We start from the raw sequence: 10237 nt of genomic DNA, 5'->3' as shown, positions 1-10237 counted from the left end.
TCAGCAGGTTGCAGTTCTTGCACTGTCTCTTTAAGAAGCCAGTCCAGCTGTCATTGGAGTGATTGTCTGAGCTTAAACTCCTCTGGTGGAGGGGCTTATGCAGCGTTTCAGCAGGATCCAATCGGGCAGGTAGCACTCCTCGTTCCTGCTCCCCCCAGAGTCCCGTCAGCAGCACTGGCACGGGAGAACTCCCACAGATGGGACACATGCTCACTGAAGACTGCCGAAAGTTTTAAGGCTGGGAAATGAGTGAAATGGCAGAACCAGCAACTATAACCAGACCCCTGATATCCTCCAAGCGACACAAGAGCATAAGGAAGAATTCCAGAAGAATTTATTCCCCATATCAGGATGATAATGTGTAAGTCAGCTTTTCGACCAAATCTATATATATATTTTTTTAATTCTAGGTTACACTGGCTAATTTCACACCTGACACTTGTGTGGACTATAGCATTCAGTCTCTTAGGTATGTTATTTATTTATTATTAGGAATGTGTATCCTTTATAGCAGAACAAAGCATTATATTCCCTTTAAAAGGAAAGCTTCTTAACTTGTGGATTGCAAATAAACTATGTGTAGTTTCTAAACTATATTTATAGAAATGTATATTTTCAAAAAATGTATATAATTCTTGAAGAATTTGTATATCATGTTTTCATAATTTTTGAGTCTGATTTCTATACGAGGTATTAAAATGATAAACAGCCATATTTACAACATGAAGCTTGGAGAGCAAACTAAATTGGCTGAGTAATTGTTTCATTAGCCTGGCCAGCAGTTTCTCATTTTACTGGGCAGCGATCGCTGCGGCTTCTTTAGGCGTTTGACAAGGATGCACAAATGTACCCGCTGTGAATGACCGGGGTTACTTCAAGATCACATTGTGGTTTTGTTCTGGTACAGTGTACAAGCAAACATTTTGGATTTATGCAACGAGCATAGCACTCCCAAAATACTGTGAATACAATATAGCTACATATTTCTTTTCCTATTTTTTTTCGCCATTTTTAATAAACTTTTTGCCTTCTCTTTTCAAGTGAACCTCTTCTGTGACAAATTAAACATATTTAAAATACATTTATATTTAATATAATTAATAATGTAAGGAAGAAAGGAAATAAAAAACTGCTTTATATATATATATATATATATATATATATATATATATGCATATAGTGTATGTATATGTATTTATATAACTTTTATGCATGTCAAATTTCAAAATGTATTTTATGTCAGCTACCAACATATGCTTTCATTATTAATTTATTTCAGGGGTTCTGAACATTTGCATCCATCCTAAAGTCCAAAGATGATGTTTGTCCAACTAATGTTTTCATTAGCACATTTTTCTACGAAGTTTCTTAAAATAACTGGCAGGTTTCTGCCTGATGATGCGTGGAGAAGATACATGCTCCATTTTACGAGTGTCCTCGTCATTTCTGGATGAGCGCTTACGATTACATACACCCACCTTCTGAAGACATTACCCCCCAAAATCAATTTTCCATCTGTATGTGTTTGATTCCTCTATTATGTTGTCGCTGAATTTTATGGCCTAATTTGGTTGTTGCTGGTTTGTTTTTCATTTTTATTAATAAAGACACCAATGATGCACCATTTTTAATGGGTAAAACATCTATGAAAAGCAAACATTAACAAAAGTCTGCTAGAGCTGTGTTCAGGATCACAGAACGGGAAAGTCATCTACTATTGTCCTCAAATCAACAGCAACAGCTGTCAGTCTGGTGGAGATGGTTTGTATTTGTGTGTTTCAGGCAAGCTAGAGAGATTGTTCTGAAGTATGAGGGCAGACTGACCAGGACGAGAGGTTACCAGGCAGCTGGGGCAGATGTATGTTTTACATCTATCTATCTATCTATCTATCTATCTATCTATCCATCTATCCATCTATCCATCTATCTATCTATCGTTCTATCGTTCTATCTATCGTTCTATCTATCTATCTATCTATCTATCTATCTATCTATCTATCTATCTATCTATCTATCTATCTATCTATCTATCTATCTATCTATCTATCATCTATCTATCTATCTATTTATCTATCTATCGTTCTATCTATCGTTCTATCTATCTATCTATCTATCTATCTATCTATCTATCTATCTATCTATCTATCTATCTATCTATCTATCTATCTATCTATCTATCTATCATCTATCTATCTATCTATCTATCTATCTATCTATTTATCTATCTATCGTTCTATCTATCGTTCTATCTATCTATCTATCTATCTATCTATCTATCTATCTATCTATCTATCTATCTATCTATCTATCTATCTATCTATCTATCTACCTATCTACCTATCTATCTATCGTTCTATCGTTCTATGTATCGTTCTTTCTATCTTTCTATCGTTCTATCGTTCTATCTATCGTTCCATCGTTCTATCATTGTTCTATCGTTCTATCGTTATTTCTATCTTTCTATCATTCTTTCTATTGTTCTATCGTTCTATCGTTCTATCTATCGTTCTAGCTATCGTTCTATCGTTCTATCTATTTTCTATCTATCGTTCTTTCTATCGTTCTTTCTATCGTTCTATCATTCTATTATTCTATTTATCGTTCTATCATTCCATCATTCTATCATTCTTTCCATCTATCTATCTATCGTTCTATCGTTCTATCTATCTATCTATCTATCATTCTATCTATATCGTTCTATCATTCTATCTATCTATCTATCTATCTATCTATCTATCTATCTATCTATCTATCTATCTATCTATCTATCTATCTATCTATCGTTCTATCTATCTATCTATCTATCTATCTATCTATCGTTCTATCAATCTATCGTTCTATCGATCTATCTATCTATCGTTCTATCTAGTCATCGTTCTATCTATCGTTCTAGCTATCTATCCATTGATCTATCTATCGTTCTATCATTCATTTGATCTATATAAACTGTCTTTGTCTTTTTGTCTTTTTCATATTATTGCTTCCTCTTCTTTTCTCTTTCAGTTTTTTTCATCAGCCTTATGTTTATGTGAGATTCCGGTTAAGGTTGTGCGTGTCTCTGCCTCAGCGGTGCTCCTCATCTGCTCACAGACGCGGCACTCAAATTTATAGCCTGTTGTTATAGCCTGGTTTAATTAAAATGTCCAATGGCATTCGCCAAGGCTGCCCAAGCTCCATTAAAATTAATTGACTTTTTAGCAAGTGGATTTGATGGTAAATTATTCATTCTGATTATGACTATCATGGCAGACTGAAAATCAGATACCCGTACACATTGATTTAACAAATGTATGTTTTTATATGATCTTACTATCTTTATTCATGGTCTCACAGGTCTTTCAACACTGTTTGGAATAAATATTTTTTTATTTGTGGATTCCTCTGTGTGAAAACTGTTTGCTTATGTGAAAATATTATCTAACTGTTGTATTTTTCTGTAAATGTTTGTTTACAGTTGCTGAAGAAGATTTCAAGAGTCTTATACAACATTGTTGTCTTGTTCATTCCCTGGGAGATGAGGATTAAAAAGATTGAAAGTTAGTATCTAGATGCACAATATGTGTTTAATTTGTATATTAATGTTAACCTCTTATTGCAAATAAAAAACATTATTTGAACACATGACTTTTCATGAATGACAAACTAGCTCTGATTTGGTAAATGTATTAGACATAATGCATATTCATTAAAAAAATATGTTTTGTCAGGTAACCTAAAAATGCACTTCCATGTGGAAAGTATCCAAATGATCTAGTGTGAATAAAGTAAAAAAAATGGACTGACCCTAAATATACTAACCCTATATGTAAAAAAAAAAAGTAAGAGTCAAATCAGGTCAAAATAACCCCATACTGCATTAAATGTACACTATATGTTGTCTTTGAAGGTCACTTTGGATCAGGTGTGGCCTCTTATTTCATATTTCTGCGATGGCTGTTTGGGATCAATATAGTTCTCACTATTATGACTGGAGCCTTTATCGTGCTGCCTGAGGTTAGTATGCACTGCATTCATTCTGAAAAGTCAGGAATAGGCTGTAAATTCAGATATGAACAATTATGAATCAGAAAGTGTCAAACAATTTGAATGTACATTACCTAATGATCTATTAAACATTACATATGCCGCTATTCTCCTTTATTATTATTTCCGAAAGCATGTACAGATATTTAGATGCTGCTGTGTGCTCGTACATTATTTGTAGACAACATATTTTATTAAAACTCAACAAGGACGTTTTTTAGACCTGGAAATGGAAAATACGGTTTGATTTATTTCACTCCCGGTGCAGAGACACAATGCAATTTCTGCTCGGGTATCATCTGTTGTCTTCTATCATTCCCTCTGTCTCCAATCTGTCCAATCAGCTGCTGGCCGGCGCTCCGTTCGGTACCACCCGCAGCAAGACCATCCCCAAGGACCACCTTGCCTCTGCACAAGACCTGGACACCATCTGGTCGCTGGGGGCAAGACTATCATCTCTCATTTTTATTGCTTTACCAATTTGATGTGCATATTATCTGCAGAACTTAGGGGTTTAATCACAAATCATTTATTTTTGATGTTCATTCTGCCGCTTTGTCAACAGGTTTTGTTTTATGTCTGTATTTCAGGGATATCTTCAATACTCTGTGCTTTTTTACGGCTACTACGGCAATGTGCGTAAAATCGGCAGTGCCGGCTACAGACTGCCCTTGGCCTATTTTATGGTCGGGATGGCCGTTTTTGCCTACAGCTTCATCACTTTGCTAAGAAAGTAATCACTACTTCAAAGACGCTTCGCTTGAAATTGCTGATTAACCTCAGTACATTCACATTTATACATTTGGCAGATGCTTTTATCCAAAGTGATTTATAGTGCATTCAAGCTATATGTTTTCAGTTCATGTTGAATTAATTTACTTGCTGAAAATAGCAGGTATGGTGTTTCTGTTGAAGCTGGTTTATTAAGGATCTGGTTGACCTGTCTTTACAGCAGAGTTGATGAAAGTATCTCCTAAAAAAAACAAATGTGCATTGATATTGCTTTTTTAAAGGGGTCATCGGATGCCCATTTTCCACAAGTTGATATGATTCTTTAGGGTCTTAATGAAAAGTCTATAACATACTTTGGTTAAAATTTCTCAATGGTGGTGTAAAAAACACCTTTTTTACCCTGTCATAATCAGCTCTGTTTTCAGCAAGCCATTCTAGTCCATGTTGCTTTAAATGCTAATGAGCTCTGCTCCCCCCGCCCCTCTCTTCTGTGGGGTGACAAGCAGACTGTAAACGCCAGCCGCGAAACTGGCTTACTAGCACGTTATTAGGAAAGGCGATTTGCAAAGATTCATTAAAAACCCTTATACTCACTTCTTCTGTTGATGAAGCTGGATCATGAATGATTTGCGTGAATATAGCATTTAAGCAGATCGGGATCGACGCATTCCCTTCAAAACGATAGTAACGTTAATCCTCTGCATCTTCAGCGGCTCAGATGTCGGGAGTAAATGACGACTGCTGTATTCATTATTGCATCCAACAACAGAACACCTCAATCGCTTAATCGGAGACGTTCTTGTCTTCCCTTGCACCGGAGTCGACACAATGGCGCACTGATGACAGCTCACTCAGGGCGGGTCTAAGGTAAGACGCTAGTCTCAATCAACTCTCGTGGGAGGGGCCTGTGCAGAACTACGTCATTCTGACAGGAATCTCAGAACAGTCTGGTTTGAGAAAGGGGATTTTAAAATAGGGATTTAAAAAAAAACACTGGGTGGATTTTTATCATTATAGGATGGATGTGTACACACACTTCCAACACACATTTATGTTCAAACAACTTGTAAAGTGAAATTTGCATCCAATGACCCCTTTAAACTTTTTGCTGTGCTGAAAATTTAGTGTTGCTTGTAAATCTCTCATTACACTATATTATCACTAAATCTTGGATTCAGTGTTTTTATCATCTTGTTTTCTTTCAATTATCCAAGATTTGTTAGTAATATAGCATAACTCAAAACATAATTTTTGTAGGCCTGTCATTTTTAACAGGGAATGCCACAAATGAAACAAGGTGGGAAAAATGTATTAAAAATTATCGATATTTTGAGCAAAATGCAGTCAGTAAATTTTAGTCCAATGCGATAACGTGAACTAGCATTTGCAGACATTCTCTCCAGGTCAAAATGAACAGAACACAACATGAGTGTTAAGTCATTTTTCGCCATGTGGTAATTTTTTCACAGTCATGATCACTAGAAAATTTACTATGTTTCTTTAGAAAAATCTCAATTTGTGTTCCTCATATGCTGTTGTTTTTATCAGAATGGCTAAAAACTCCCGCATGAGTTTAGCCGGCGCCTCTGATGAGAATTACACCTTCTGCTGGCGTGTCTTCTGTGCGTGGGACTACCTGATTGGGAACCCAGAGGCGGCCGAGAGTAAAGGGGCGGCCATTGTCAATAGCATCAGAGTGAGCATCTCCTGCATCCAGCAGACCCAAATCGATCTATCCTTGTCCTTATCCATGATTGTTTTTCTGCTACTCTCATTGTGAAGCGTACTTGAGCTTGGTAAAGGCGCTATATAAATTAAACATTATTATTATTATCCTTGATTAAATTCTCAATGATCATTCAGTTTTAATTCAGTTCAGCATTGCCTGGGAGGTTTATGTTCCACTATTAGTGCTTATTTCTCCACGGAAAACATGTTATTTGAGTCTCATCAGTGTCATGCTAAATTACAGATGTTTCTTTGGAATAACATTCAATTTGTTGCACTTGTTGCATGTTTTTAAAAGTGCAAAAGTTGTGATTTCACTCAGATGTATGTGATAACCATGTATCGGTCAGGTCGACTAACTGGACAAGATTTGGCCATTTTGCACATTTGCCAGTAAATAGGTATTATATTTTCTAGATATCGGTTGCAAAATCAACTTTATCGGTTCATCATTTCCATAGTATTTGTCATTTTCTTTCTGTCGTTCTTTCTTTCTTTCTTTCTTTCTTTCATGCCAGTACCAAATTAGCAAGTTATGAAGTAACAGTTAATACCTGTACCTATCTGGCAGAAATTATGATGAATGATTTGAAGATTTTGAATTGTTTCAAATGCCTCTTTTTTATTCATATTTTGAATCAGTTTTTAGTTTTATATTTTCTGTTTTTTTTTATTTTAAAGTTTTAGTAATTTGGCAAAATGTAGTTGTTTTTGTTTTTCAAATATACATTTATTTTAGTTTTAGTTATTTTAATACATCAAGTTAAACTATTTTTTTTTCTTTATGGTTATAGTTTTAATTTTAACTATAATAACCCTGATTCTACCTAACCAAAATGTTCTGCTTCTGTTTTTTTAGGAGGCCATTGTAGAGGAGCAAGAGAAGAAGAAAGACACAAGCCTGCAAGTTTTCCTCTTTATTTGTGTTTCCATTATCACCTCAACATAACCCTAAGTGCTGACTAAGTGTATTCTCCAAACTCTCTCAGAAGTGCATGTTTAACAAAACTGTCTTTTGAGCGTGGGAATGATCGTATCAGTAAGTGACTTACAGTGATGTGCTGTTTCTCTCTATCTGAGACGGTTGTCACAGCCCCTGTAATGCTGCCTCAGACCGCTCTGATTTATACATCTCCTCCCCGTCCAATGCAATCGCAGCAGAACATGCGAAATGGAAAACATCCCGCCGTATTTTATACAAACAGCCTTTTATTGCAGGCGGATAACTGCACCTAAATTGCCAGCAGACCTGCTCACACATTAAAGCCGATTAATATGTTGTGGGAATGCGACAACCATGCACACAGGTTTATGCAAAAATTTGGACAGTCTCTCAAAATAATTATAGCTAAACTCTGTGGTTGAATCTAACTTGCAAAATCTTGCAATCTTTCTTATCTTGCAAAATCCATGAGATGTTGAAGTACTTGTGTATTACCTGCTTTTGTCAGTGATAAAATTTATCAGGCAAACTGGGAAATTAAGTGCATCAAGTCAGGAATTGTTTATTGATGCTGTGCTTGCAGTGTTCAGCCAATGCCGATTTTTAGAGCAGAAGGGTAAAAAACCCTGTTATGATACTAGAAATTATCTTGACCATGTCTTCTGCTGCTTTTATAGTGTATGCAACCTCCTGAATAAGAAACAGGATGTCAAAAAAAACTTTATTGAAGTAATATTTTGGGTTTTTTGGTCCCTGGCAATAGAAATGTAGTCGGTTACTAACGTAACCTCGGTTCCCTGAGATACGAGAACGAGTACTGCGTCTTGCTTAAGACGCTTTGGGGAAAACTCCTTTTTCTCCGAATACTGAAGCCTTTTTCAATCACGCAGTGTAGCTGCACGTCCATTAGTTTGTGCAGTGTATTATTAAAAACGAATCAATGGCTGCACGAGCCTATGGCGACACAGCCCGCCAGAGCCCACCAATTTGGGTGGGGCATCTGGCTATATAAGCGTGCACCTTGCCTTAGGACCGAGTCGTGCAGCTACATAGCACAGCCAGCAACGTAGTACTCGTTCCCATATCTCAGGGAACCAAGGTTACGTTAGTAACCCAGTACGTTCCCTATCGATACTTCACTCGTATTACGTCTTGCTTAAGACACTTTGGGGAACCAGTACAATCCCGCCATGCTATTGTAGAGGAACGACCCATGCTTGAACTTGCCTTGAGTACCAAGGGCCCAGAGGGACCAAATAATTGTAGGGAAGCCCAACAGGAAGCGATAGGGCCAAACTCACAGAGGTCGGCCTGGCACTAAGTAATCGTTCCAAGAAAAATCGTACAGCCTCGGAACCCAGTGGGGGCCAAGAGCATACAGAGAAGGCAAATGCCTGATTTAGCACTGGTTTTGCCAGAGTACGTCTATTTAAGCAGAAAGGACCCAAGCCTGTAAAACCGGGACATCCAGATTATAAAACCTGGTAAATGTGGACGGCGAGGCCCAGCTGGCTGCCACACAAATTTCTGCAATGGAAACTCCGCTAGACCACGCCCAGGATGAGGCAATGCCTCTTGTTGAGTGGGCTCTTACTTCCATGGGGCATTGAAGGCCCAAAGAAGAGTACGCTAGCTTGATAGTGTCAATTATCCATTTGGAACATGACGGCGTCCGAGACGCCAGGCATGGGACAGAACTCGCAGTTTCAGCCAACACTGAAGGGGCTGCATGCGAAGCAGGCCCAGCTGAAGTACCGGAGACGCAGAGGCCATGAGGCCCAGCATCTTCTGAACTGCCTTGAGAGGGCAAGGGGCTCCAACTTTGAATGAGGCCACGAGCTGGTGAATAGCCAGTGCATGTTCTGGCGCAACTACGTCGAGAACTGTTCCCAGGAACGAGATCCGTTGGCTGGGGGACAGCGCGCTCTTGGCAAAATTGACCCTGAGTCCCAGGCATTCTAAGTGGCTTAGGAGGAAGGAACTGTGAAATAGTAGCTCGTCCTCCAACTGGGCCAAGATGAGCCAGTCATCGAGGTAATTCAAAATGCGGATTCCCATCTGTCTCAGCGGGGAAAGAGCACTTTGTAAAAGTGCGAGGTGCTAGGGACAGTCCAAAGGCAAGGACCGTATATTGATTTGCCACTCCCTCGAAGGTGAATCTCAAGAATTGTCTGTGGTGGGGGGCTATCTGGATGTGAAAGTAGGCGTCTTTCAGATCCAGCGAAAAGAACCAGTCCCCTGGGCACACTTGTGAGAGGATCTGTTTCAATGTAATCATCCTGAACAGCCGATTCATGAGGGCTTGGTTCAGGTGCCTGAGATCGAGGATGGGCCTTAGATTGCCATCCTTTTTGGGGACGAGGAAATAGCGGCTGTGGAAGCCTGACTCGCTTTGAGCTGGAGAAACCATTTCTACGGCTTCTATCGCCAGCAAATTCATCACCTCGGAGTGCAGGACGTGTGCGTCTTTGCTCTAAACCGAGGTGGAAACCACGCCGCTGAATCGCGGGGGTCTTCGGGCAAATTGCAGTGAATAACCTCGTTTTATTATTCCCAAAACCCAGTTTGGAACTCCGGGGATGGCCTACCAGGCCTCAGCCCGTGTGACAAGGGGTTGGATTAATTAGAGTGGATGGTCACCGTATGGGTGCCCGTATGGCTGCCTCAGCGTGGGCGTGGCACAGACGCGTCCAATTTGAAGTTGTCAGTGATAATCATTAGTGACAGCATTCCCTTTTAATCCACCTAAAAAGATCAAACCACTCATTAGAAGAGGAGTACTGATGATCTTTATGTGTAAACACTCAGGCA

The 10237-nt window shown here is 38.7% G+C and overlaps 1 protein-coding gene across 1 annotated transcript in view; it reads left to right on the top strand.

Moving 5' to 3' along the window:
* Positions 1–254: 254 nt before the first annotated feature.
* Positions 255–10237, top strand: part of LOC107591306 (transmembrane channel-like protein 3) — a 31450-nt gene continuing 21467 nt past the window's right edge. The window contains exons 1-8 of the mRNA XM_016280430.1: positions 255–361; positions 1783–1858; positions 3455–3536; positions 3887–3993; positions 4368–4466; positions 4614–4756; positions 6304–6451; positions 7343–7386. Of these exons, the coding sequence (XP_016135916.1) occupies positions 255–361; positions 1783–1858; positions 3455–3536; positions 3887–3993; positions 4368–4466; positions 4614–4756; positions 6304–6451; positions 7343–7386 (806 nt within the window). The remainder of the gene's footprint in view (positions 362–1782; positions 1859–3454; positions 3537–3886; positions 3994–4367; positions 4467–4613; positions 4757–6303; positions 6452–7342; positions 7387–10237) is intronic.

This window comes from Sinocyclocheilus grahami, unplaced genomic scaffold, assembly GCF_001515645.1.
Source record: "Sinocyclocheilus grahami isolate Dianchi unplaced genomic scaffold, SAMN03320097.WGS_v1.1 scaffold140.1, whole genome shotgun sequence".
Lineage (NCBI taxonomy): Eukaryota > Metazoa > Chordata > Actinopteri > Cypriniformes > Cyprinidae > Sinocyclocheilus > Sinocyclocheilus grahami.
Note: the sequence above shows the minus strand (reverse complement) of the source record. Positions and strands in the feature narration are given on the sequence as shown.